This window comes from Panthera leo, chromosome A3 (assembly GCF_018350215.1).
Source record: "Panthera leo isolate Ple1 chromosome A3, P.leo_Ple1_pat1.1, whole genome shotgun sequence".
In the NCBI taxonomy this organism is placed as follows: Eukaryota; Metazoa; Chordata; class Mammalia; order Carnivora; family Felidae; genus Panthera; species Panthera leo.
In genome coordinates, this window is record NC_056681.1 from 23,601,079 (window position 1) to 23,628,803 (window position 27,725).

General features: G+C 48.3%; 3 protein-coding genes across 6 annotated transcripts in view; 2 read left to right on the plus strand and 1 right to left on the minus strand.

Moving 5' to 3' along the window:
- The window catches only part of LOC122215196 (fer-1-like protein 4), a 33,511-nt gene extending 32,465 nt beyond the window's left edge, over positions 1-1,046 (plus strand). The window contains exons 43-45 of the mRNA XM_042930306.1: positions 61-338; positions 435-535; positions 632-1,046. Coding sequence (XP_042786240.1) covers positions 61-338; positions 435-535; positions 632-836 — 584 coding nt within the window. The 3' untranslated portion in view covers positions 837-1,046. The remainder of the gene's footprint in view (positions 1-60; positions 339-434; positions 536-631) is intronic.
- Positions 1,047-2,569: 1,523 nt separating this feature from the next.
- ERGIC3 (ERGIC and golgi 3) lies at positions 2,570-16,770 on the minus strand. The gene is made up of 13 exons (XM_042931115.1): positions 16,617-16,770; positions 16,408-16,478; positions 16,215-16,302; positions 15,885-16,004; positions 10,841-10,934; positions 9,852-10,017; positions 9,673-9,730; positions 4,902-4,933; positions 3,996-4,092; positions 3,854-3,918; positions 3,119-3,255; positions 2,983-3,038; positions 2,570-2,781 (listed from the first exon to the last, which is right to left on the minus strand). Exons 1-13 carry the CDS (start codon positions 16,702-16,704, stop codon positions 2,702-2,704), a joined length of 1,152 nt encoding a protein of 383 aa, XP_042787049.1. The 5' UTR covers positions 16,705-16,770; the 3' UTR covers positions 2,570-2,701.
- Positions 16,771-16,922: 152 nt separating this feature from the next.
- Positions 16,923-23,085, plus strand: CA3H20orf173 (chromosome A3 C20orf173 homolog). 4 transcript variants are annotated; one of them, XM_042931116.1, is made up of 4 exons: positions 20,655-21,045; positions 21,504-21,682; positions 21,762-21,931; positions 22,824-23,085. In XM_042931116.1, the coding sequence occupies exons 1-4, from the start codon at positions 20,734-20,736 to the stop codon at positions 22,871-22,873; spliced, it is 711 nt and encodes a 236-aa protein (XP_042787050.1). In that variant the 5' UTR covers positions 20,655-20,733; the 3' UTR covers positions 22,874-23,085. The 4 variants fall into 4 exon arrangements, 1 of the variants encoding a protein (XP_042787050.1); XR_006200475.1 differs by lacking the exons at positions 20,655-21,045; positions 21,504-21,682; positions 22,824-23,085 and adding an exon at positions 16,923-17,243 and having other exon boundaries at positions 21,762-21,850; XR_006200474.1 differs by lacking the exons at positions 20,655-21,045; positions 21,504-21,682; positions 21,762-21,931; positions 22,824-23,085 and adding exons at positions 16,923-17,243; positions 18,655-18,970.
- Positions 23,086-27,725: the final 4,640 nt, after the last annotated feature.

Here is a 27,725-nt window from a genome sequence, read left to right on the forward strand (position 1 = left end):
CACCCCAGGCCCAGACAGACCTTGATCTCCTACCTAACCCAGAGAGCTCTGCACTCGCAGGATCCTTGGAGCTGCAGCTGCCAGACATGGTGCGGGGGGCCCGGGGCCCCGAGCTCTGCTCTGTGCGCCTGGCCCGCGATGGGGCAGGGCCGAGGTGCAACCTGTTTCGCTGCCGCCGCCTGCGGGGCTGGTGGCCAGTAGTGAAGCTGCGGGAGCCAGAGGATGAGGATCGGGAGCAGCGGGAGGTGCGAGCTGGCAAGAGGCAGAAGAAGTGGAGGAAGGGCCGGCCAGAAGACCTAGCGTTCACAGACCCTGGAGGCAGCGTCTACATCCTCACGGTGGGTGTGGCTGGGGCAGGGCCCCGGGTGGGTGGGGGTATGAGGTGGGGTCTGAGACCACCTAAGAGCTCAGCCTCTGTTCCCTCCTTTCTCTAGGGGAAGGTGGAGGCAGAGTTTGAGCTGCTGACCGTGGAGGAGGCAGAGAAGCGGCCAGTGGGGAAGGGGCGGAAGGAGCCTGAGCCCTTGGAGAAGCCCAAGTGAGGGGCGACACAGGAGGCTGGGCCAGAGCCCGAGGTAGGTGGGGGCGGCCCAGGAGCTTCCTCGTCATTCTGACACCACCTCTGTCCCCACAGCCGCCCTAAAACCTCCTTCAACTGGTTTGTGAACCCGCTGAAGACCTTTGTCTTCTTCATCTGGCGCCGGTACTGGCGCATCCTGGTGCTGCTGCTGCTGCTGGCATTGGTCACCATCTTCCTTCTCCTGGTCTTCTACACCATGCCCGGCCAGATCAGCCAGGTCATCTTCCGCCCCCTCCACCAGCCCCCTGACCCTAATTGACCCTGCATACTCTTCCCCTACCAACCGTATAACCTCTGGGGGTCCTTCTCACCAACACGACTGTTTGAGTTCACTGCTTTCTTCGAATGAACTTGACTGTGCCTCCACTCTGACACCTGAACATAGGCTGTGCATGATGATACAAGGGGCAGAAAACAGAGCTGCCCTTGGGTAACAGGTGCTGGGGATGGGTGGCTGCCACTAGGAAGAATGGGACCTGGCAGGAAGCTCAGGGCTCAGGCCGAGGACCCTGGCCGCCAAGCTGTCATGCCGAGTAGCCCACCTGTTGCTCCTGCTCCTGATAATGGCAGGGTCACTTAGTGACAGCTAAGCACTTTACATACTTCATTAGCTTGTTTATTCTTCAGCCCTGAGAGTAGGCATATCAGCCAGAACATTTTTGGTTGCAAGTAACAGAAATCCCAACCCTACTGGATTAAACAAAAAGGGCTTGGCAGGGGGCGGTGTGTGTGTGTGTGTGTGTGTGTGTGTGTGTGTCTTGCATAGCTGCAATTCCCAGTGTTTAGCTGGCAGCTTGTCACAGGGCTCAAATGATGTCACTAGGACCGGTTTTCTGCCTCTGGACTCAGCTCTGCTGTCCTCTGGGGCCAGCTCATTTGCACATAGAGTTCCCCCTGGGAGCTGCAGGATGGCAGCACCAGCCTTGTATCTCCCCATGTTCACACCTAGAAGAAAGCTTTCCTAGTCCTGGGAGGTCAAACCTTCTCCCAAACACATATGCTGAGAAAGTAGGGAGGTTCCTAGAGGAAATTCAGGATACTATTAACAAAAAACAGAAACCAGGAATGGTTTCTGGCTGACCTAAAAAAAAAAAAAAAACAAGGCTCACTACAGCCGGCAGTATCATCTGCAACTTATAAATGAGACATGTCCGAGGTCACACAGCTCGTGGGTGATCACATCAGAGCTGGATCTCAGGTCTGCCTCTAGAGATTTTGCTATCATCACCCTAGTTGGCTTCCTGTCCTTTCTACTCGAACCCCTACTACTGTCTTACCCGCACACTCCCTGAGAAACAATCGGATGAACTGACCAGCTGTCAAATGTCCCTGCTTCCCTGGGCTGCAGCATGGTGTGGTGTTGGGCCTGGTCCTCCACCCTTATAAGGGCTATACTGGGAAGCCCTGATGAGGTCCAGAGCTGGGGGTCTGAAGCCAGCCTTGCTCCAGAATGGCCACTGCTACCTTCCCTCCATTTTTCAGTTCTGCCTCCTCCTAGAAGACTGTACGGGACGTGCCTGGACCCCTCTTAGTGCTCGGAGTCAGCAGGGGCTTGGCATAGAGCATGGTCAGTGAGGATGAGGGATCAGGTGATTGAACCCAGGGTGGCAGGGAGAAGCCCTAGCTTTAGCCATCACTGAAGAGGTGGCAAGCCCCAGCCTGCACCCACGGCCCTAGCACCACGGGGGTCAGACACTCATGAGCCTGTGGGCCATGGTGGCCCCAGGAAGCTCATACTGGAAAGGTCCATCTCAACCCTGGAGCTGAACCCAAAAGGCCCAAAGACCACAGCAGAGGAGGGACTGAGGATGGGGCATTGGGGTGGATATCAGTTTTGTGTGAATAAAGCCCAATTAGTCAGGGGATGTCCACATGGGGCTCCCAGAGGGCATCTGGCCCGATCCATCAGTTCTGATTGCCTTCAGTTCATGGCTGTGCAAAGGGTTTGTTTCCAGGCCCTGGCCACACAAGAAGCACATGAAGACCAGCAAGTACTATCACAATCAATAGATTTATCAACCTGTGCTGAGACCGACGCTCTGAGGGGGTCGGAGGGGTGGGGAGAAGGCTGGGAAATGACCACAAGGCCAAAGAGAAAGGGAACAACGGAGGGGAAGGAGACAGCTACGTTGTTTTCCCGAGATCAATTTTCTTCTGGATGGCTCGAGCCGAGTGGTAGATGAGTGAATCGATGAGTCCAGCCACTGGGGACAGAGACAAGGGCTGACACGGGCCTAGTTGGGCCCTTGGCTGAACCCCAGAGCCGTGTCACCTGACTGGCTAGGCCAGCAAGTCCCCTTCACCATGGAGGTGCTCCTCCTCCCCCCAACCCAAAATCCGCAGGGAGCCCAGGCTTTACATTCCCTGCCATGCCCCAACCCCAAACACGCCCTCGAGCTTCTAACCTGTGAACATGCCCCCAATGATAGCGCACACACCAGTCAGGAAGTGGGTGAAGGACCTGGTAGAGGGACAGGGCAGGGGATCAGCAGGTACCCCTGCTCCCTGCAGGCCCAGGCCCATCCCTTTCCCCACCCTCACCTGTGCTTCTCCGTCAGCTTCACCATCATGGGCGAGAGCTCATAGAGCACAAAGACTCCGGGAAGTCCCTGGTCACCCATCAGCCCATTGGCAACCTTCTCGTGTCTGGTCACAGAGAACTGATTTGTCCTCAGCACCTGGGACAGGAAGGGAGTCTGGGCCAGGGCCGACTCTATAACCTGGCTCCCAATCCCCCTCAGCCCTACCCCTGCTCCCACCCCTTGTCCGTAGTGCCTTGACTGTGCAGAGAAAACAAGGCCCCAGCTCACTTATGAACACTGCAAGGCCCGGGGACCACCTAGGCACCCTCCCTTGGCCTCACCACCCCAGTTGCCCCTCAGTCACTGGCTCTTTACAGTTCACCAATCCCAACTACATCTGGTGGATTCTCTCAGTGGGGGTTTAGGGATGGGAAGGAACTCTCCAAGGCTGCATCACGAGCTCCTGGCAAGGCCGGGCCGGACTTCCTATCTGCCGAGCTGTTGCTCCACTGGTGACAGCAGAAAGGGGAGGAGGGGACCCAGGAAGGGTTAGCCCCCAACCCAGGGGAGACCCCGGGGACAGTGAGCACCCATGGAATGGATGGAGGCAGTTTGAACAAGTAGAAAGTGCAAGCGCTTTGAAGTCCGACAGTGTGGGCCCTGCACTCTCGCTGTGAGAGTAAATCACCTACCCTCTCTGAGCCTCTGCTTCTCACCAAGAGGGACCCTGATACCTGAGCTCCTGCCGACTTACCTCCCCGTCTACCTTCATGTACACTGTAGGTACCACCTTCACAAAGTACTGGAACATCATGGAGGCTGCAGGGAGAAGAGAGCACTGGGCATGGGTGCTGGGTAGGGCTCTCCTAACTGGGGGCTACCTCCCAGGCTGGTACCTTGGGGTGCGGTGACGTTGGTGCGGTCTAGGGGGTTCACAATGCCTGGGTAGTCTTCCCCGAATGACAGGTGCCGGATGTAGTGGGTCATGTTGATCTGCAAGCAATACCAGCACCTGAGCCTCGAGCGCTCAAGGCCCCAACAGGCCTCACCCCATCAAAGGTTCCGTGGTACAATGGCAGACAGGGATGCTTTGGCTTGGGGAATGGATGTGTGGTGAGGCAGGAGGGAGGGCAGGGTCCTGCCTGGGAGAATCTGATCAAGACAGGCAGAACCCCCATGCCCCACCAGGGAACAGAGTCTATGGCCTCTGGACCTCCACAGTCTGAGGTTCTGGCTGCATCCAAACATACGGCAAATAAAGACCGGGCATGGACCCGTTGTGGCAGGTGCCAGATTTGCCTGCAAGTCTTGAGCCAGGGAAGCCTAGGCTGGAGGGGCCCCAGATTTCCCAGCTCCGACTCCTGTCCTGATTCGGTCTTTATCAACCTCAGCTATTAGAGGGATCTTTAAAAACGTGCAAACTTGATTACATCATGACACTGGTTAAAGGGCCAACAGCCTCCAGGAGGCTCTCAGGAGGAAGACCAGACTGCAGCTCTGCCTGAGTCCTATGTGGTCTGGTCCCCGCCAACCTCTCCAGCCACACCAGCCCCTACAGTTGCTGAGAAGTGCCCCGCTCCCTCCTGACTTTGCTGGAGGCTCCCTCTGCCCAGGATGCTCCTGTCCAACCCCATCCCCTATCTCCAGCCTGCGCAGATGTCAGTTCTTGACCCTCAGACTGATTCCCTGGCCGAATATGGTGTATTTTTATCTGCTCCCCCATCCCAGGACATCCCTGTGGAGAAATGAAGGCAGCATCCATCTCCCACCCTCATCCGCCCTGCATGGTCTCTGGTACTTACATTGTCCAGGCCAAAGCTCTGCAAGTCATGGACTAGGAGAGAAGGGAGAAGGTGTCACCAGGTGGAGTAGGACTGGCCTCCTGGCTCCCTCAGCATCCTTGCTCAGGCCTCCTCACCCCTCCTTCTGGAGTGCGACTGCCCAGCTCCTCTTTGACCCTTCATTCCCCTCAGCCTGGCTCTGCTGGAGCCTGTGTGCAAGTACACACCCTCCTGGGCCTTAAGAACAGACCCCATATCTTCCCTGACATATACAGGGAGCCCTTTACAGGCATCACACCAGGTTTTCATTCCCACCAAGTCCCTGCTTGCACCTCAGGAAACAAACCCCACTGACTCTATCTCCCACTAAATAGAGCTGATGGACAACTGCTGAACCCCAAGGTGAGGCGAGACCAGAGAATGCCATCCAAGCACTTTCCCTGCCCCCCTGCCCCTACCCCCCTACAGCCCCCAAAGGAAATGCCATGGGTAGTCCATACCATCTATTCCAGAACAAGTACTTCCTGCCCTCTGGCCCTGATCCCTCCTGCTTCAAGAAACCCTACCTGAAAAATAAGACCCCTATTCCAGGCCCATCCAAACCTCCCCCCTTCCTGGGAGGGTAGGCTGCCCCAGAAGTGGGGGCTTGGCCTTCCTGGGGGGGCAGGGCCACTTACTCTCCACAGCATGTACTGCAGCATGGGGGAGGGAAGGAGAGAGAAGGGAGGAAGAGAAAAAAGATTGAGAGCTTCACAATGAGAACCATGGAGCAAAATAACGTGGTAGAAAGGAAGACTGGAATATTCCTGCCTTGGCAGTAGGGTCTGGACCTAGCTAACAAGTCTCCTCCTGCACTAGTCTCCAGGGTAACTCCTCCCCAGCCAGGGAAAAATACGAGGGGTCTTGGGGCAGAAGTATGGTGGCCTAGGAAGAACAAAAGACCTAGAGCCCAATAAACCACTTTCCTAGCTGTGTGACCTTGGGCAAGTCACTTGCCCTCGCTGGACCTCAGTGATCTTTACAAAGGGCTGTCCTGAGGACCAGGTAGGATCTAAGATGGAAAAGCACTAAGTGAACTTTATAATCTTCTCCCCTCCCCCACCCAAAGCAACAAGGGTGTCAGAAACTAGCTTCCTGACCTTCAATTCGGTCAGATCTCTGGCCTCAGGCAATTGTAGCTTTGTGTTTTAAATATCCTCCCAGGATATGGAATACCCTTTGCCCTGGGTTCCCTGACTCTAAGGCAGCCTAGGTGGAGAAGAGAGGCTGCTGCCTGCCAGACCACCTCCTACTGAATGCCTCCAGACCCTGTGCCAACAGCTCGACACTGGTGGTCTTCCCACCATCCCAGTGAGACCACCTTTCCCCCAACCCCCTCCAGAATAGAGAGGGGGCTCCAGACCCACCTCCTGCCCCTCCCCAACACTCAGCCCCCCCGCCCCCCCACCCCCCTTCAAGACCAGCAGGGCTATCTCCAGTAGGCCCTTTACTCCTGCTTCCCGTAGTGACGAGGCATCTCAGGACCGCCAACTCATCTCTCATCCCCTGGACTCCTGTCACACCGTGGCTCTGTACATCCCCCAATATGACCCCGACTCCCATCCCTCCCAGGGGGCTCCATCACTCATCAGCGAAACCCCTACATCTTCAACCTCTACACATTCCACTCACCTTCTTGCTCCAACCGCAGCCTGGCTCTCCCTCGAAGGCGCCCTGTAGCCCTCTTAGTGGCGACAGTTTCTTCCCCACATTTATCCTCCTTTGTGGCATGAAGTGAGGCCCTCCTTGCTCCTTAATGCCACTTCCAGATCACTGACCCTCGAGCTGCCCTAAAATTCCTAGCTTTGCAGCTCGTGGCAAACTATCCCAACTATCCCTACTTATTTTAATCACTATCAGATCCACCCAGAACAGCAGGTCAGCCCTTCCATGCCTCTTCTCAGTGGTTCTAGCCTCTGGCCACAACTCACTCTTCACAACCCTGTCACACTGCCCGATGGTGTCCCCATCACCCGGCTGCCATCCTACCTGTCCAGACGTAGTCTGCCTTTCCTCCTGTTGCCGAATTTGGGCTTTATTCTACACTTCTGAGGTACTAGATTCTGTCTTTTTCCTTCTCAAGGACTTCACTCTGACAACTGTCCCTCCCACCCATGGAGCATGACTTCTGCTAACTATTCAGCAGACTGTTTCCCACAGCATGTTAACCTACGTCACATGTGGCACCTCTGGCAAAACCACGCTGTTGAGCCCACATTTCCCTCCAGCATCAGCACACTCTCCTCCCTTTACAGCAAACTCTCCAAAAGAGCTGTCCTTACTCACCGGCTCAACTCCTCTCCCATTCTCTCCAGAGCCCATGCAATGGGTGCTCCCTATCACTCCACAAAAACTACTGTCAAGGTCACAATGACTACCACCATGTCATACACCCAATGGGCAACTTGTACTTGATGTCTGGAAGCATCTGATACGGTTTTGGAAACACCTCCATCCCCAGGCTTTCAGGATACCACCTCCTGGAGGGCATTCTCCTCTCACAAGTGTTTCTTTTTTTTTTTTAATATTTTTTTAACGTTTATTTATTTTTGAGACAGAGAGAGACAGAGCATGAACAGGGGAGGAGCAGAGAGGGAGACACAGAATCTGAAACAGGCTCCAGGCTCTGAGCTGTCAGCACAGAGCCCGACACGGGGCTCGAACTCACGGACCGTGAGATCATGACCTGAGCCAAAGTCGGACGATTAACCGACCAAGCCACCCAGGCGCCTCACAAGTGTTTCTTACTGGTCTTCTTGCCGTGTCTTCCCCTGCTCCCACCCCCCACCCCCCCACCCCGTATACCCCACCTCTCCACGTTCCCCCCCCTTCTCCCCCTGCCCACACTCTGATAGTGGAGGTGCCATGCTCAGTCCTTTGAGTCCTCCTCTCCACCTACCCTCACCTCCAAGGGGCCCTCACCCACTTCCATGGTTTTACATGCCTGAGGACTCCCACATCTGTATCTCTGTGCCAGACCTCTCCCCTGACCTCCACACTGAACAGCCAACTGACTGACTTGCATCTGGGTGGTCTAAAAGGATGCCCAAATCCCACTGCTCTGAACACCTACAAAGCTGAATTTCACTTTACTCATCCAGCCATCTAAACTTGTTCCTCTGAATCTTCCCCTCCCCCTAAATGGCAGCTTCATCCTCACTACTCAGGCACAAAACTTCAGACTCATCCTTGACTGCTCCCCTTCCCTCACCCTTCACACCCATCAGCCACTCCTCTTGGCATTACCCTCAAACGTAAGTAATTACTGCTTGGCCCTCCACTACCAGCCTGGCCTGGCCCCCATCATCCTGTGCTGGGATGGACCATCGCAATGGCCTCCCATTGGCCTCTCTGGTTCTGTCCTGCCCCTCTTCCCCATATTATCCACACAGCAGAGTGCCGCCTACTTCTGAAAGTCAAGTCACATCATGAAGCATCTCCTCAGATCCCTCGGATGGCCTTGTATCTCATGGAGAGTAAGAGCCCTTGTCCCTGTGGTGTCCTTCCACGCCCTGCCCGCCATGGCCCTGTTACCTGGTTCACCTTATCACTAACCACACCAGCCTGCTCCAGCCCCCAGCTTTCTTACTGCACCTTGAACTTGCCAAGCACACTCTCTCCTCAGAGATTTGCATTTGCTCTTCTCTCTGCTTCAAATCCTTTGCCCAGACATCCTTATGGCCAGCTCCTTCACTTTCTTCAGGTCTTTAATCAAATGCCACCCCGTTAGAGTCTCTCTGCCCCCAATACACAGCAGCGCACACGCACCATCTCACCAGAGCCCCTCGCCTGTCATCTTTGTCCTGCCTTTCTTTGCTTCATGGTACTTAATAGCATCTGATAGTCCATATATTTTACAACTTGTTCATGGTGTTTCTTTACTATATAATGTTCTGAGGACAGGGACTTTGTTTTGTTCGTTCCTGTATTGTTAGCACCCCCACTACAATGGGGCACACGGTAGGTGACTACTAAGTATCTAGTGAATGTACGGGTGAATAAATGAATGAAAATAAATCCCATTTATTCATCCCTGTGAACAACCCTGTGAGGGTGGTATCAGTATCTTCAGCCCCATTTTACAGGAGGAAAAACTGAGTAGGGCTCAGTATTTCCCAAATCTGATATAACTCAGGAGTGGCAGAACCAGTGTTCCAACCCAGGTCTGCTGATCCCAAAGCCTCACACATGGGTCATCCGATATTGGGGTCTACATTTTGAACAAGTGCCTACCACAAGCTGGGCTCTGTGCTGCAATCTTTTTTTTTTTTTTTTAAGTTTATTTATTTTGAGAGAGAGAGAGAGAGAGAGAGAGAGAGAGGGAGGGAGGGAGGGAGGGAGGGAGGGAGAGGGGCAGAGAGTGAGGGGGAGAGAGAGAATCCCAAACCTACGAACTGAGAGATCATGACCTGAGCTGAAGTCAGATGCTTAAGTGACTGAGCCACCCAGGAGCCCCATGTGCTGCAATCTTTAACCTGCACAAACACCCTAGGAAATAAGTACTATCGTCTCCATTTTATACAGTAGGAAACAAGTTCAAAAAGGTTAAGGAAGTTCCTCAAAGTTCCACACAGCCGTTAGTGTGAGACTGATGTCTGAACCCAGGCAGTCTTGCTCCTCAGCCTGTGCTCTTAACTGTGTGCCAAACTGCTGCCCGAGATGAGGGTCTCTTCTGGGCCAAAGACACAGAACATCAGGCAAGTGCAGGGGTATCCAGGGTCTAAAACTCCCCAGTGGAGGTGGTGTCACTCACCGTGCACATGGGACTGCTGGAAGCTTTTCCCAGGAGCAAAGTGGAAGTTTCCAGCCACCTGTAGGGGATATTCCCTCTCATTCTCCAGCCATTTTCCCCCTTCTCTTGGTCTCCTGAGGGCCCAAGTGGGGCCAACCCGAAGCTCGGCTGGCCCTTTCCCGCCTGAGTCCCTCCTGTACCTTGTTGACCTCTAAGAAGCCATACACCTGGCAGCCTTCATTCTTCTGCTCCTGCATCTTCTGGCTGAAGCCTTCTCGCCGGCACTGCTCGATAGTGTCTGGGTTCTTGAAGGCCCAGCCCCGACGGCGATAAGCCTCCCGAACATCCTCACAGGTGTTACAGCACCTGCAGGAGAGGGGGTGCAGGGTGAGTGTCAAAGAAGCACGAAAACAGAGCTGATACCTTGGGAAATAAAGCAGTTCTGTCCACTAACAAAGCCTCTGCCAGCCTCATCCTTTGACCACCGATGTTCTCAAAGTATGTTTCCTCAGAGGCATCAGGACTGTTAAAAATGTATATTCCCATTCTGTTTGGGGTGATGAAAAGTTTTACAACAAAGTCATGCTGGTTGCACGACACTATGAATGTAGTTAATACCAATGAATTGTACATGTGAATGTGGTAAGTTTTATAAGTCATATATTTTACAATACAAAAAATTTTAAATACATATTCCCAGCCCCTACCCTAGACCCTCTGAATCAGCTTCTCAGGGGCCAGGGCCTGAGGAATATAATAGCAGTTGCCACATATCAAGGGCCTAATTACCTGGGTTGGGCCTTCAACCTCAGTGCTTTACATACAGTATACATTTAATCTTCATGTGACTATTATGGGAAAGGTTATCATCACCCCCCCTTCACAAGAGAGGTTATGTGGCTTTGCCCAAGGATGCAAGGGTGGAACCCAGGCAGTTGGATTCTGAGACCACTTCTGAACCAGAGCAGGGGCCGCTTCAGCCTCGTGCGCAGCTGTGGCCCAGGCAGGGCCTGGCCACAGAGCCTCAGTCACTTGCACCAGGATGAGTGACTGAGGCACCCACTCCATCTCCGCTAAATTCTTGGTCCAACTTCCTCCACCTGTGGGAGTCTGACACAGGCTGAGGATGGCCGGCACACAGCACCTGGTGGGAGCTCCCATAACCCTGGGTCCCCGGGGTCCAGCTCACTTGATGTCTTCAGTCTCGGCACCATAGCAGCTCTCACAGCGATCAGGGTCCAGGGAGTCAGGGTCAAACACCTTTACCTCGACTTTCCCAAGCTCTACGGGAAGGGCAGAGGCGGGGCATCAGCTGGGAGCAGACATCATGAAATCTCCACCCCTGACCCCTGCACAGGCCCTCTGACCTGTGGCTTAGGAATAATAAAAATTATACTAATAGCTAATATTTATATGGCACATACTATGTGCCAGGCACTAAACACTTCCACACGTATTTCTTTAAATAAAAGTAACAGTAATAAAAATAATAACAGCAAATACTAAATGTTAGCTGAGTACAGGTCGCCATACACAGAATGTCTCTTGTCACCCCCACAAGGACTTCAGGAAGGTGGGGGTTATTATCCCCATTGTACCTGCAAAGGCGCTGAGGCTCAGAGACGAGGAGTGACTTTGCCCAACGCAACACAGTAAGTGGTAGACTTCAGCCCCAGTTCCCAAGCCTTTAACCACTTCACCGTGGTGCTTCTCCTCAGGCCTCTCTCCCTGCACCTGACTCCCTGCCTCATCATAACTGGTGATTTCAATAGTTAATATCTTGACCTCCTATCTTCCAACAATCTTTTTATTTTGTCATCTCATCTCAGCCTGATTCCACTTCATTTCCACACACATACCTACACCTTGTTTTGACCAATTACCGCAAACCTTCCCAAATTCAATTTCAAGTATCCCAATCTTCAACTACTTATCCTTATTTTCCCAGTTCACTATCTCTGGTACCCAGAATCCACCAATTTTTTGACACCACTAACACCATGACCCCTTCATGCCCTTACTTCCCTCCTTATCTAAATTCCATGGTCCAAATGGGGAATGGACAGTGTCTTTAATAAACGCTGCTGGGAAAACTGCATATTCACATGCCAAAAATAAAACTAGACCCCTATCTTACACAACTCACAAAAATCAACTTGAAATAAAGACTTAAATGTAAGACTTGACACTGTAAAACTCCTCAAAGAAAATAGGTAAAGAACTCCCTGATACTGGTCTTGGCAATAATTTTTTGGTTATGATACCAAAAGTACAGATAACAACAGCAAAAATAAACACGTGGGATTACATCAAAATAAAAATCTGCACAGAAGAAACAATTAACAGAATGGAGTAAAATAAAATATTCACAAAAGATATATCTGATAAGGTGTTAATATCCAAAATATATAAGGAACTCATACAACTCAACAGCAAAACAAACACACAATACAATTAAAAATGGGCAAAGAACCTGAATAGACATTATTTCAAAAGAAAACATACAAATGGCCAATAGATACGTGGAAAAGAGCTCAACATCATTAATCATCAGGGAAGGCAGAATAAAACCATAAGATACACCTCACACCTGTTTGAATCCAAAAAATAAAAAATAAATGAAAACAAGGAAAAACCAGTATTGACGAAGATGTGGAGAAAAGGGAACACTTGTGCACTGTTGGCGGGAATGTAAATTGGTACAACTACTATGGAAAACAGTATGGAAGTTCCTTGAAAAATTAAAAAGAGAACTACCATATGTTCTAGCAATCCCACTTCTGGGTATATCCAAAGAAAAAAAAAGGAAAGAAAAGAAAAGAAAAAAGAAATTTTATCTTGAAGAGTTATCTGCAGTCCCATGTTCATTGCAGCATTATTTACAACAGCCAAGACATGGAAACAATCTAAGTGTCTGTTAACAGAGGAATGGATAAAGAAAATGTGGTAAATATATATAATGGAGTATTATTCAGCCATTAAAAGGGAATTCTATTATTTGCAACAACATGGATAAACCTTGAGGACATTACACTAAGTAAAGTAAGTCAGATAAAGAAAGACAACTTCATGAACTCACAAGTGCAATCTAAAAAAGCCTAACTATAGAAACAGAGTAGAATGGTGGTTGCCAGAAGCTGGGGTGGGAGAAATGGGGAAATGTTGGTCAAAGGGTACAAACTTCCAGTTAGAAGATGAATAAATTCTGGGATCTCATGTACAGAATGGTGACTACAGTTAACAATACTATATTGTATACTTGAAATCTGCTAAGAGAGTAGATCTTAAATGTTCTCACCACACACACACATACACACAAAATGTAACTATGTGAAGTGATGGATAATTAGCTAACCATATTATGTTAATTGTCTCATATATGTAATCAAATCATCACACTGTACACCCTAATTTTACACAATGTATTTCAATTATATCTTGACAAAGGTGGGAAATAAATGCCATGGTCCACTGCTGTAACTATTGTCTTGCACATAGCCAGAACCCATCTGTTCCTCTCTCTCTTTGTTGTACCAGCCTCGCAAAACACAAACCCTAGTTAAATTCAACTCTCTGTGCCTACTTCTTGCCTGTGCCTCCTTTAAGACTGCCTGACAGGGGCACCTGGGTGGCTCAGTCAGTTAAGTGTCTGACTTTGGCTCAGGTCATGATCTCACGGTTCGTGAGTTTGACCCCATGTCTGGCTCGTTCTGACAGCTCAGAGCCAGGAGCCTGCTTCGGATTCTGTGTCTTCCTCTCTCTCTCTCTGCCCCTCCCTTGCTTGTGCTCTCTCTCAAAAATAAATAAACATTAAAAAAAAAAAAAAAAAAAAAAAAAGGCTGCCTGGCAATCCTGCCTCATTTCACTAATCAGCTCACTTTCCATTATCTGAGATGACTAAATTTATTTCTGCCTCTCATCTTTGGCTTCCATAATTCCTTTCCCTTTCTTCACTCTTAGCTAATGACCTTGCTTTCAATTTCCACGAAGAACAGAGAAGCAACAGAATCCACCATGCGGATTAATCTCACCACCAAATCCACCACGTCACCTGCATTCTCCGCCAGCCTCCCCTACTTCTCTGCTTTCTCTTCTGACAAAACTCCTGAAAGTGTTGTTTTTAGTCAATGTCTCTATTTCCTTTTTTGTCCTTTGGTCAGATTTTCATCAACACTATCGAAACTATTCTTTTTAAAGCCTCCAGTGGCCTCCATGTTGCCAACTGCAATGGTCAGATCTTACATTTTACTGGACTCTCAGGGGCTTTTGACAGTTGTTCACTCTCCTTAAAACTCTTCTTCCACTTGGCTTTTGCAACATCTTTGGTTCTCTTCTACTTTAATGGCTTAATCTTCCTTCCTAGATCCTCATTTTCTGACTTCTAAATATTGGCGGGGCTCAGGGTACAGTCCCTAGACCTCTCCTCTACCTATATTTACTCCCTAGGTTTTCTCCTCTAGTCCAATAGCTTTGAATGCCATCTCTATGCTGATAACTACATTTGTTTCTCCATCCCTTCTCTAACATCTATACTGGTATATCTAACTTGGCATAAAACTAGGGTATAAAATGGACATTCCAGGTGGTGCCTGGGTGGCTCAGTCAGTTGAGCGTGAGACTCTTGATTTTGGCTCAGGTCATGAGATCCCAGGTCATGGCCTCTGTGCTCAGTGTGGAGTCTGCTTAAGATTTTCTCTCTCCCTCTGCTTCCCCCACTCATGCTCTCTCTCTCAAATTAAAAAAAAAAAAAAAAAAAAAGCATTTCCCAAATTTAACATGACTCAAACCTGAAATCTACCCCCAAATCCTCATCCTTTCCTGGGGGACCAGTCCCCAAGAAGTCTCCAACAATCATCACCTCCTGGTATTCACATCTTTATGTAGCCTCCACCTCCCCCAGTGAATAAGGCTGATCTGGGTAACCACTTGCATATTGCAGAAATGATGGTGTGTAACTTCTGAGGTTTGGTTATAAAAGAAGTTGTGATGATTTCCACCTTGTGTTCTCCCAGATCACATGCACAGGGAGAAGCCAGATGCCATGCTATGAGGATATTCACTGAGAGGCCTATGTGGTGAAAGCCCTGAGGCATCTTGCCAACAGCCATACATGTGAGCCCTCTTAGAAGCGGATCCTCCAACCCCAGTCAAGCCTTCAGATGACTGCAGCCCCAGCCAACAGCTTGACTGCAATCTCCTGAGAGACTGTAAGCCAACCACACCGCTCTTGAATTCCTAACCCATAGCAACTGATAAAAACAAATGTTTTTGCTCTAAGCCACTAATTTTGGGGGTAATTTGTTACATAATAGCAGATATAGAATATTCCCCCACCTCTCTCACACACCCACACAAAATCCTCCTCCTCCTCCCTGGTCATCCCTATTTCAAGTCATTCATTTGCTCAGGCCACAAGCCTTGGAATGAACCTTGACTCTGCTGTCTTATACCCTACATCCAATCCTACAGCAAATTCTCTGGTTTTACTGGTGTTCAACATATATCTGTTGAATGAACAACTGATAAAACTCACAACACAGCCATCCCTAAGGTGTGAGAAATCACAGCTTTGAGGAGGGTTTTGTTATGGTGGGAAACTGAGTTAATGTAGGCACTGGGAGGCTGCCTAGAGACAGGAAAGGAAGCTAGGGTGAACAGCTACTTTGTGCCAGGCATCATACACATGACTTCATTTGATCCTATAATTCCATGTGGTGGGTACTACTGTATATCACCACTTTATAGCTGAGGTCACAGACTGCAAGAGACAAAGTTACATCTGAATTTAGGCAATCTAAGTCAAGAACGTAAACTCTTAACCATAAGCCACCCTGCATTCCAAAGGGGAAGAGCATTAAGGGCTGAATTCAGCTAACGGGATGGGGAAGAAAACACCTAGAGAAGCTTGGATCCATCTAGAGGAGTTCTGCCACGACGAGAGCACATAAGACCCATCCTCAAACTTCTGTCACTCAACAGTGATAGGCAGAGATTGGAGACCTCTGAGAGTGATAGCCAGGTAGAGTACTCTACTCAATGTACAGAGGCTAGAAGCCTGGATTTCAGTCCACTCTGATCCTTAATAGCTGGGGGACCCTAAGCAAGCCATTTGACTTCTCTGGGTCTTAGTTGCTTCATCTGTCACTTGGCCAACCACATCCCACTTGTCAGAAGGAAGGGGTTGGGCATGTCCAGCTCAGGGATCTGAGATCTGGCCTCCTCCTCACAGTTACCATGACGCTCTGCCTCTGAGCTCACGGGGATGCCATCCTTATCCAGCCGTTGCTTGAACAGGTTGTGTTCCACATCCAGCTGCTGCTCCCCAGCCACATCCATGGCATCAATGCTCAGATCTGGAAGCAGGAAGTCAGGGTAAGGTACTTGGATCCTAGGAGCAAAGGAATCTGGGTTTTGGAGGGAAAGGGGATGCTGGGACTATCTTGGGGCTGCAGCGGTTAAGGAAAGAAGGTTGTCCTGGGGTCCCGTCCAGAATCTAAGGCTGGAGGTGTGAATCTGTAAGCCCACCTCAGAACTTGTAACTCCCACGCCTGGTGGGTACTCACAGGCACAAGGCATGTGCGGAAAAAATACGTCGATGTTGATCTTCAGTTTGTCTCCCCGTGACTTGTCCACGTAGAGTTCGGGATGCACCTGGAGCAGCACTACCTCAGTAAGATTCGACCCCCTACCTCTCCTTCCCACTCCCATCCCTAGAATACCGAGCCCCGCCCACGTAGTAGCCCCCCCCCCCCTTACCTCAGTGGTGAGGTAATACTGAAGCTCGGACAGAAACAGTAGCAGCATGAGAAGGCCACTGACAATGGTCACTGCGGGGAAGGGAGCGAGGGTCAGAATGGCCTCTGCTCCACTCTCTCAAGCTCCCCCATAGGCCAGGCAGGGTCCAGGCGCCCGGCCAAGCTCTTCCACACCCCTGTCCCTGCAACCCCGGCCCCGCTGCGGCCTACCTGTGGCGCCCCCGCAGGTCTTGACCCGGAAGTCCTCCAGAGTCTTGGGGTAGGCATCGAACTGCTTGAGCTTCCCTAGCGCCTCCATGGGGACCAGCCGGAAAGGGGACGCCAGCCGGCCCGCCCCTGCAGCCTCCTGCTTCCGGCCCGGAGCTTGAGCCACGCCCCCTCTCCGCACGCAGGCGCAGCAACGCGCACGCTTGGCCCCACCCCTCGCCGGTGTTCTCACTCAGGCCCCACCCTCCCCTCCAGCGGTCGGGTGCTGAGGGCTGCGGAGTATAAACGCAGTTGTTGGGGGGGGGGGGTGGGAGCCACTCCCACCCTGTGGGTGGTCTTCCGTAGACCAGGTACCTGGAGGCGTGGTTGCCCCGCAGAAACAGTAAGAGCCCCATTTGCTTATGTTGACCGAAGAACTGCGCCAAGAACCTCACATGAGATTCTTGGAACAACTTGGAACCTCCTAGAACAGTGACTTTCAAAGCGTCCCCAACCAGCAACCTCATCACCTGGGCACTGGTTAAAAATGCGTGTTATGGGGCCCCACCACAGACTTGCTGAATCAGAAACTCTAGGAGTGGCTCCCAGGTGATTTCCTGCAGTTAAGTTTGAGAATCACTGCTACAGAAAGTAGGTGTGGAGGCGCCTGGGTGGCTCAGTTGGTTAACCCTCTTGATTTTTGGCTCAGGTCATGGTCTCACAGTTTAGATTCAGCCTCGCGTGGGATTCTCCCTCTCCTCTCTCTCTGCTCCTCTCCTCTCTCTCTGCTCCTCTCCTGTTCTCTCTCTCAAAAAAAAAAAGAGAGAAAGGAAGAAAAAAAAAAGGGAGGGAGGGAGAGAGGGAGAGAGAAAAAGAGAAAGAAAAGAAAAAAAAAGAAAGGTGTGATGTTTACATCCATTTTCTGAAAGAGATACTGCCCTGGAGAAGGTGAGTAACTTGCCCTATATCACAGCCCATTCTTCTGGACCTCGAAGTACCCTGGGAGCCAGGACCTATTGGGTTGATTTTACTCAAACAGCCTCTCCGTGCTTCTGAACATGGCGCATGAAGGTGCTTGGTTCAGGTCATTTTAGTGATGTAAGACCAGAACTTTGATAAAAGGTGGCACAGGAGACTGTGGTAGTCTGTAGGAGAAACTGACGCACTGGGTTAGGGAAGGCTTCCAGGAAGAGGAGAAGGGATACCAGAGCTGGTTGCTTTTTGGCAGCCTGACTCAGGAGAAGCAGAGCAATGTCAGAGTCCGCCTTCTGCCCTCAGGCTGCAGTTTTCTAGGGAAGGGGGGAAAAGAACGAACTAGCTCATGGGAACTGGAAACTGACAGTATGCCAACCGCTCTAATCTGTTTTACCCTCAGAACAACCCTGGGAGGTAGGCACTGTTTCAAACCCCATTTATAGACGAGGAAGCCAGAAGTGAGTTGACTTTGCCTAAGGTTAACGGGACAGCTGGGGTTCAAGGCCTGTTTTTTCTGGCTCCAGAGTCTGGGTCCTTTCCACACATTAGTTACCACCACCAAGTGCGAGTGGCATCATTCTTGGATGAATGACCAAGGATGTTAGCAGGAATTATCCTTTATTCTCTGGCTTGTGCCCATTTGGTGCTCTTCCACGTTTAACTTCCTAACCCTCTCTCCTCAGTGGGGCTCCAGGCTTAATGACCCTCATTCACTTCTTCAACACATATTTATTGAGCTCTTCCTATTTCCCAGATCTCCCCTGGGTTATGGGAATACCATGGTAAATAAGATAGGGCTCATGTCTCCCTCAAGAACTTTCAGTATGGGGTAGAAAGAGGCAGACAAAAAAAAATGTGTATACATACCACTTAGAAATGATTAAGATGGTAAATTTTGTTATGTGTATTTTACCACATAAACAATTGGAAAAAGTAAATAATAATTAAAAAGCATAATGTGCCTTGTACTCTGAAGCAAATAAACAGGGCACTGTAACAGGGACAACAGGGACAACAGGGGTGGGGGAACCTTCTGTTTTAGGAATTCCAGAATTAGATGGTCCTTCCCTTTTTGGAATTCTTTTAGGTGGCCAAGGAGACCAAGACACTGACTAGAGACTTCACTCTTCATAATGTCAGGCTTTATACTGATCCTTCAACCTTCTCTGTCAAGTGGGATCCTTCAACCTTTGGAGCAAGTGGGGCCTATACTGGACTCATTCACTGCACATGGGGCTGCACTGGTCCCCTGCAGCTACAGCCTACAAGCCCAGCCAGAGAAGAGGAAGTTTTCAGGCCCTTTCGTTAGTTCCTTCTGCCCTGTCACAGTCTTCTTTTACCTTATATCCACACTGATAAACTTTCCCTAATTGTTAAAGAAATAAATATATTTGCAGATGTTACATGTTCTTCTTTCCCAGTGCAAATGGACCAATTTTCTCTTGGGAGAAATACGGGGACCTTGGTGTATCTGGATTGAAAATAATAATCACAGTGTAGAAATCCCACTACTTAACCTGAGAAGGAAGAATCATAATATAGCTGTGTCAGTGGGTCTCAGAGTCCAATTAGTAGAGGTTCTTATAGACTTTAATAATACTGAGGTCAGGGAATGAACCCTAAGATGAATGCCATTTAAAATGAGACTTGAAAGGGAAGAAACCAGACAGGTGAAGTACTGAGTGGGAGGGAGAAATGTGTTCCAGGAAGAGGAGTTGCAAGTGCAAAGGTCCTGGGGTGAGATAGAACTTGGAAAGTTCTAGAAACAAGAAAAAGCCAGAATGGCTGAAAACTGTGAGATGAGTGAGAATTTTGGTTTTTATTCTGTATGGATTTTATTCTGATACCATTTTAAGGATTTAAGCAGGAAATTAATTTAAGATCATGTCAGTTGCTAGCTGAAGAATGGGTGAGGGATGGATAGAACAGAAGCAGATATACCAGTTAGGATGCTATTGCAGGTTGTAGCAGGAAAACACAAGCTTTTCTTTAGAAAACAAAAATATAATTAGAAAATGATCTTCCATTTTAATAAGGGAATTTTTTTTTTTCCGGTAAAATACTTTTCTGGCTAGATCGATCTATTAATTTAAGACAGTGGTTCTTAAAGTGTGGTCCCTGGACCAGCAGCATTGTCATTACCTGAGAATTTGTTAGAAATGCAAATTCTCAGGCACACCCCAGAAAAACCAAATGAGAGACGTGGGGATGAAGCTCAGCATTCTGTGTTTTTATAACCAGTGTGAAAGCTAATTATAAAGGTTCTAGTTCAGAGCACCTGGTTGGCACAGTTGGTTAAGTGTCCAACTCTTGATTTCAGCTCAGGTCATGATCTCATGGTTCGTGAGATCTGCACTGACAGTGCAAAGCCTGTTTGGGATCCTCCCTCTCCCTCTTTTTCTGTCCCTCCCCCTCCCGTGTTCTCTGTCTCTCTAAAAATAAATCAATAAACATTTTTCAAAAAATGCAAAAATAAAGGTTCTAGTTTCAGTAATATGTAGACTTAATCCTGGAAACCTTCCTGGTGAAAAACATCTTGAAATGCTAAATAACAATGATCTCTTTGAACATATAGCTGACTCATGAAAAAGTAAGGGAAATTCCCAGGGGCTAAAATTGAAAGGGTTAAAGAAAGCAGGGTCACCTGGGTGGCTCAGTATTTTAGTTCCCTCTCAACTCCGTTCATGTATCCCATAAATATTTTTTAAATGATTCTAAGTCCCCATTCTCATAGATCTTATGTTTAGTGTAGGTCGCTGGTGTATTCCAGACAGGATAGAGTGGCAGCTTTGCCCAGGTAGGCGACAAGAGGGAGGTCACAATGTGTACTTCGTGATGACATCTATGGAGTAACTGGTGGCATGGAGAACCCCACTGAGAGCTAAGCCTTCCTCCTGTGGGGAGGATACGGGACCCGCCATAAGTTATCTCTCTGTCCCTGCATCTGCCATCCTAGGGCCAGCCAGAGTCCTCTTTGGAGGTGAGCAAATGGATATGGAGGCGGGAGATGATAGACTGGGAGGAGGTGTGGTGTGGAGGGTTGAGGAGCCACGGGGGCCAATGGAACAGAGAGATAGATGCTGGAGCCTCAGTTCCTCCTTCTTCTCAGTCCCGGGTAGAGAAGTCAGTCTGCTGCCTGCCACGAGACTCGTCATCTGGGCTGAACATGAAGCACTTGTGGCAGATTTTTGTCCTGTGGGGCTTCTGGGTGCTCATCTTGTGGCCGATGGCCCCCTGCCTGGATCCAAAACCTGAATCGGCACCCCAGGGAAAACTGCTGGTCTTGGTACTGGGGCATTGCAACTGCCCTTGGTTCAAATTCAGGAAGAGTGGCTGCCCATCTGAAACACTAAACTCCTCCCTCTGCTACTACAGAGTTGGAGAATGGGGCTGGTATGCTGAATGCTATGGGAAGATGATGGAGTACCTGAAGAGGGCAACAGAGTCCAGGACTCCTCATGCTGTGCTCTGGTGGCTGGCTAGTGGTCAACCCTGGGCCTGGTCCCTTGCCTTGTCCTTCCAAAGCCTAGCCTATATCCCACATTCCCACCAAACCCCTGCCCTCGGTCCTGGCTTAGTGCACCTCTAATCTTTTTTTTTTTTTTAAGTTTATTTATTTATTTTGAGAGAGAACACAAGCTTGAGTGGGTGAGGGGTAGAGAGAGAGGAGAGAAAGAATCCCAAGAAAGCTCTGCACTGACAGTACAGAGTCTGATGTGGGGCTCAAACCTACAAACCATGAGATCATGACCTGAGCCAAAATCAAGAGCCAGACGCTTAACCGACTGAGCCACCCAGATGCCCCACACCTCTCATCTTCACAACCTCAACCCCTGACCACCAGGTCTGGGATCTCACCCTCCGGATTTGCTTTCCTTCCACTAGAGCTGATACCCAGGTCCCAACCTCCAATCTCTTCCCTTCGGCTGTTTCCAGGGCATGAACTCAGCAAGTGGTTTTGGCAAAATGTGGAAAAAGGTGTTCAAGGGGATTCTCAGACTCTCAGTGAGCCATTTCCATTTCTACTGTGGGACTTGTACTTTGGTGGGGAACTCCAAGATCCTGTGGGCCTCTGGCCTTGGCAACAATATCAACCAGTGGACCCTAGCCTTCGGGTGTGTGCTGGGGAGAGGGCAGGACATGGGAAGGTCAAGGGTGCCCTCAGAGTTCTGGCAGTTCCTGCTCTCTTTCCAGGATGAACCAGGGCCCTGTCCAGAGCCTTGAAAAGGTGGGGAACCAAACCATAGGATGCTTCATCTATCCTGGGAATGCCAGCAGCCAGGGCTCTTGGAGACAGCTGCTGCTGCTGCTGCTGCTGCTGCTGCTGAAGCTTTCTGGTCTGGCGTGCACTTCAGATGCTCCAAGTGAGGAGGTCATGGTCTGGGACCCCAGATGTTCTTAGTTTGGGGATGAGGGGAGGTCATTGCAGGGGAGGACAGAGGAACTCCAGGGACACCCTCTGCTGGCTAATTAGGGACATCTGCAGAATCTCCCCAGGTCTCAGCCTGCTGAACCTTCCCCCACTTCCCAGTTCTCTTAGATTTTGGAAGGTGGTCCAGTTTCCTAGTGGAATGGAAGACAGCAAAGACCCAGTAAGGGTATGGGAGGGAGTAAGATGTGGCTGTGGGGTGCTGTGGGAAGGGGTCCAGATCAGCCCCCTCTCCCTTTTTCCCCACCTCCTGGTGATCAGCCCCACCTTCCTTAGGTATAACAAAGGCAGCTGGCTGGATGACCAGGGCTAGTATGCCTTCCTGGGGCTCATGGCTCTGTCTGTGCCTTGCGCATCTGTGACCAGGTTAGGAAAGCGTCTTGTCCATTTCTCACACAAGACTTCTCTCCTCCATACCTTCAGCATAGAGTCTAAAAATTTCTATCTGGCTTTCAAGATTGTGTATAATCTGACCCCTCCCCTCCCTTCTTCTCTCCCAGGCTCACACAATGGGCTTCTTGGTGTTCCCCAAATACCAGCTGCCTTCTGCCTTTTCACACACTGCTGCCTTTTCCTGGGATACCCTTCTCTTGTGTCCCTGGGGAATCCTCTCTTCCTCTAATATGATGAGGAGCAGCTAGTTGATACTCTGTTTTCTGGGCTCAGGGGACCCCTCTGTGTGTTCAGAGTGTGTCTTCCCTGGAGAATATGAGCTCTGTTCTCCCAGCTCCAGGAGGCAGTCTGTCACACTTGATGTTGAATGAGGGGAGCTGGGACAAAGACAGGATTCAGCTTACTGACACATACATTCCTCTCTCATTCACCAGGATGCCTGCTTTGGATTTGGATCAGAAAATCAAAGAAAGGGGTGCAATGACTGTTAATCAGACCAATGATTACAAGAAGATTTTGTCCATGCAGAGGATGGAAGCAGAAATGGAAGTCAGCTACAGTGTGTTGGGCAAACTCACTGTCCACACGTGACACCCTGCAGAGTTCATGCAAGTCCTAGTCCTTTGGACCTCAACAAAGCAGGTTGTTGGGATGACAGCAGCAGCAGCGGGGGTAACAGGCAAAAAGAAATTATATGGAGACCAGTCTGGTGCTGAATAAAATTCTGGTCGTATCTGTTGCCTACAAGGACAATGTCAGGGGAGAATATCTTGATATCCAGATCTCAGGGGCAATATTTTCGTTAATTTTTGTCTGATCCCAGGTCATGCGAGGTGGTGTACATTTAGACCGAAGCTCACACAAAGTGCGAGGCCAGACTGAGTTCTTGGGGGAAGCTCTTTTCCTACCTGATGAAGAGATAAGGCTTCGTGTTTCATCCTATGCTGGGGGTGGGTTTTTTCTTTTTTCTTTTTTTTTTTTAATTTTATTTTTTATTTTTTAAAATTTATATCCAAATTAGTTAGCATATAGAGCAACAATGATTTCAGGAGTAGATTCCTTAGTGACCCTTACCCATTTAGCCCATCCCCCCTCCCACAACCCCTCCAGTAACCCACCATATTTATGAGTCTCTTCTGTTTTGTCCCCCTCCCTGTTTTTATATTATTTTTGTTTCCCTTCCCTTATGTTCATCTGTTTTGTCTCTTAAAGTCCTCATATGAGTGAAGTCATATGATATTTGTCTTTCTCTAATTTCACTTAGCATAATACCCTCCAGTTCCATCCACGTAGTTGCAAATGGCAAGATTTCATTCTTTTTGATTGCCGAGTAAGTATACATATATGTATATGTATATGTATATGTATATATATATATATACCACATCTTCTTTATCCATTCATCCATCGATGGACATTTGGGCTCTTTCCATACTTTGACTATTGTTGATAGTGCTGCTATAAACATGGGGGTACATGTGTCCCTTTGAAACAGCACACCTGTATCCCGTGGATAAATGCCTAGTAGTGCAATTGCTGGGTTGTAGGGTAGTTCTATTTTTAGTTTTTTGAGGAACCTCCATACTGTTTTCCAGAGTGGCTGCACCAGCGTGCATTCTCACCAACAATGCAAAAGAGATCCTTTTTCTCCGCATCCTCACCAACATCTGTTGTTGCCTGAGTTGTTAATGTGAGCCATTCTGACAGGTGTGAGGTGGTATCTCATTGTGGTTTTGATTTGTATTTCCCTGATGATGAGTGATGTTGAGCATTTTTTCATGTGTCGGTTGGCCATCTGGATGTCTTCTTTGGAGAAGTGTCTATTCATGTCTTTTGCCCATTTCTTCACTGGATTATTTGTTTTTTTTGGGTGTTGAGTTTGATAAGTTCTTTATAGATTTTGGATACTAACCCTTTATCTGATATGTCATTTGCAAATATCTTCTCCCATTCTGTCGGTTGCCTTTTAGTTTTGCTGATTGTTTCCTTCACCGTGCAGAAGCTTTTTATTTTGATGAGGTCCCAGTAGTTCGTTTTTGCTTTTGTTTCCCTTGCCTCCGGAGACGTGTTGAGTAAGTTGCTACAGCCAAGATCAAAGAGGTTTTTGCCTGCTTTCTCCTCGAGGATTTTGATGGCTTCCTGTATTACATTTAGGTCTTTCATTCATTTTGGGTTTATTTTTGTGTATGGTATAAGAAAGTGGTCCAGGTTCATTCTTCTGCATGTCGCTGTCCAGTTTTCCCAGCACCACTTGCTGAAGAGACTGTCTTTATTTCATTGGATATTCTTTCCTGCTTTGTCAAAGATTAGTTGGCCATATGTTTGTGGGTCCATTTCTGGGTTCTCTATTCTGTTCCATTGATCTGAGTGTCTGTTCTTGTGCCAGTACCATACTGTCTTGATGATTACAGCTTTGTAGTATGGCTTGAAGTCTGGGATTGTGATGCCTCCTGCTTTGGTTTTCTTTTTCAAGATCGCTTTGGCTATTCGGGGTCTTTTCTGGTTCCATACAAATTTTAGGATTATTTGTTCTAGCTCTGTGAAGAATGCTGGTGTTACTTTGATAGGGATTGCATTGAATATGTAGATTGCTTTGGGTAGTATCAAAATTTTAACAATATTTGTTCTTCCTACCCAGAAGCATGGAATCTTTTTCCATCTTTTTCTTCAATTTCTTTCATAAGCTTTCTATAGTTTTCAGTGTATAGATTTTTCACCTCTTTGGTTAGATTTATTCCTAGGTATTTTATGTTTTTTTGTGCAACTGTAAATGGGATCGATTCCTTGATTTCTCTTTCTGTCGCTTCATTGTTGATGTATAGGAATGCAACCGATTTCTGTGCATTGATTTTATATCCTACAACTTTGCTGAATTCATGAATCAATTCTAGCAGTTTTTTGGTGGAATCTTTTGGGTTTTCCATGTAGAGTATCATGTCACCTGCGAAGAGTGAAAGTTTGACTTCCTCCTGGCTGATTTGGATGCCTTTTATTTCTTTGTGTTGTCTGATTACAGAGGCTAAGACTTCCAATACTATGTTGAGTAACAGTGGCGAGTGGACATCCCTGTCTTGTTCCTGACCTTAGCAGGAAAGCTCTCAGTTTTTCCCCATTGAGGATGATATTAGCATTGGGTTGTTCATATATGGCTTTTATATTCTTGAGGTATGCTCCTTCTATCCCTACTTTCTTGAGTTTTTTTTTTTTTTATCAAGAAAGGATGCTGTATTTTGTCAAATGCTTTCTCTGCATCTATTGAGAGGATCATATAGTTTTTGTCCTTTCTTTTATTGATGTGATGAATCACATTAATTGTTTTGTGGATATTGAACCAGCCCTGCATCCCAGGTATAAATCCCACTTTGTCGTGGTGAATAATTTTTTTAATGTATTGTTGGATCCGGTTGGCTAATATCTTGTTGAGGAATTTTGCATCCATGTTCATCAGGGAAATTGGTCCATAGTTCTCCTTTTTAGTGGGATCTCTGTCTGGTTTTGGAATCAAGGTAGTGCTGGCTTCATAGAAAGAGTTTGGAAGTTTTCCTTCTGTTTCTATTTTTTGGAACAGTTTTAAGAGAATAGGTGTTAACTCTTCCTTAAATGTTTGGTAGAATTCCCCTAGAAAGCCATCTGACCCTGGATTCTTGTTTTTTGGCAGATTTTTGATTACTAATTCAATTTCCTTACTGGTTATGGGTCTGTTCAAATTTTCTATTTCTTTCTGTTTCAGTTTTGGTAGTGTATATGTTTCTAGAAATTTGTCCATTTCTTCCAGATTACCCATTTTATTGGCATATAATTGCTCATAATATTCTCTTCTTATTGTTTTTATTTCTGTTGTGTTGGTTGTGACCTCTCCTCTTTCATTCTTGATTTTATTTACTTGGGTTCTTTCCTTTTTCTTTTTGATCAAACTGGCTAGTGGTTTATCAATTTGGTTAATTCTTTCAAAGAACCAGCTTCTGGTTTCATTGATCTCTTCTACTGTTTTTTTTTTTTTTTGGTTTTTTTTTTTTTTTTTTTTTTGGTTTTGATAGCATTAATTTCTGCTCTAATCTTTATTATTTCCTGTCTTCTGCTGGTTTTGGGTTTTATTTGCTGTTCTTTTTCCAGCTCCTTAAGGTGTCAGGTTAGGTTGTATATCTGAGATCTTTCTTCCTTCTTTAGGAAGGCCTGGATTGCTATATACTTTCCTCTTATGACTGCCTTTGCTGCGTCCCAGAGGTTTTGGGTGGTGGTGGTATCATTTTCATTGATTTCCATATACTTTTTAATTTCCTCTTTAACTGCTTGGTTAGCCCATTCGTTCTTTAGTAGGATGTTCTTCAGTCTCCAAGTATTTGTTACCTTTCCACAATTTTTCTTGTGGCTGATTTCGAGTTTCATAGCGTTGTGGTCTGAAAATATGCACGGTATGATCTCGATCTTTTTGTACTTACTTAGGGCTTTGTGTCCTAGTATATGGTCTATTCTGGAGAATGGTCCATGTGCCCTGGACACCCATCCTCTGTATTCAGCTCTCGTCCACTCCCTGCTTTTTCACTGTGACCAGGCCCCAGGCAGTACTTCTCTAACGAGTTTTGTCTCAGATGCGGCTGTTTTTCCTGGCCCCTTATTTCCGAAGGACTGCGGCTTTGACCTGTTCCGCCCCTCTGTGGGAGGGTCTCACCAAGCAATGGCCGAATGAGCAATGGCGGAATGTCGGCTGCACCCAAGAACGCTTGCTGGACCCTGCTGCTGCCGGTGCCCGGAGACTGCGGCCAGGTGCCAGCCCGCCCCAGAAGCAGCTCGTGAGACAGTGTAGCAGCAGCATTTCAGGGATTATGGAAAATCACAACACACATCTGGTACCTGGCTTCACCCTTACCAACCTTGCCCGAGCACCAGCAAATGTGGCCGCCTTCCGGGGTCTGCTGGGACCAGGTGGCTTCAACAGTCTTTATCAAATGTCCTTCCAGCAGTGGAACCACTTTTCCCAGTGTGGCTCAAGAACCTCCTGGACCCCACTCTGCTCCTGGGGATTCGCCCTTCCCACCAGAGCGCCAGGTATCGAGCTGCGGGGTTGCAGCCTTTGTGCTCCCCTTGTTTACAGTCTTAATGGAATTTAAACCCTCCCCTTTCTCCTTTAACCCTTTTTTGTTTAGTCCCCGTGGCTATTTCCAATTTTCCACTTTGTCTCCAGCTGCTTTTGGGGAGGGGTGCTTTCCCCGTGTTCTCCACCCTGCTCCCCAGTCTCCGTCGTCTCTCCGCCCACAAAAGTGGTTCCCTACCCTCCGCTGCTTCTCGCTCCCCAAATTTACCATTCCGCGCCGCATACCTGCTGAATTCTGTGGCTC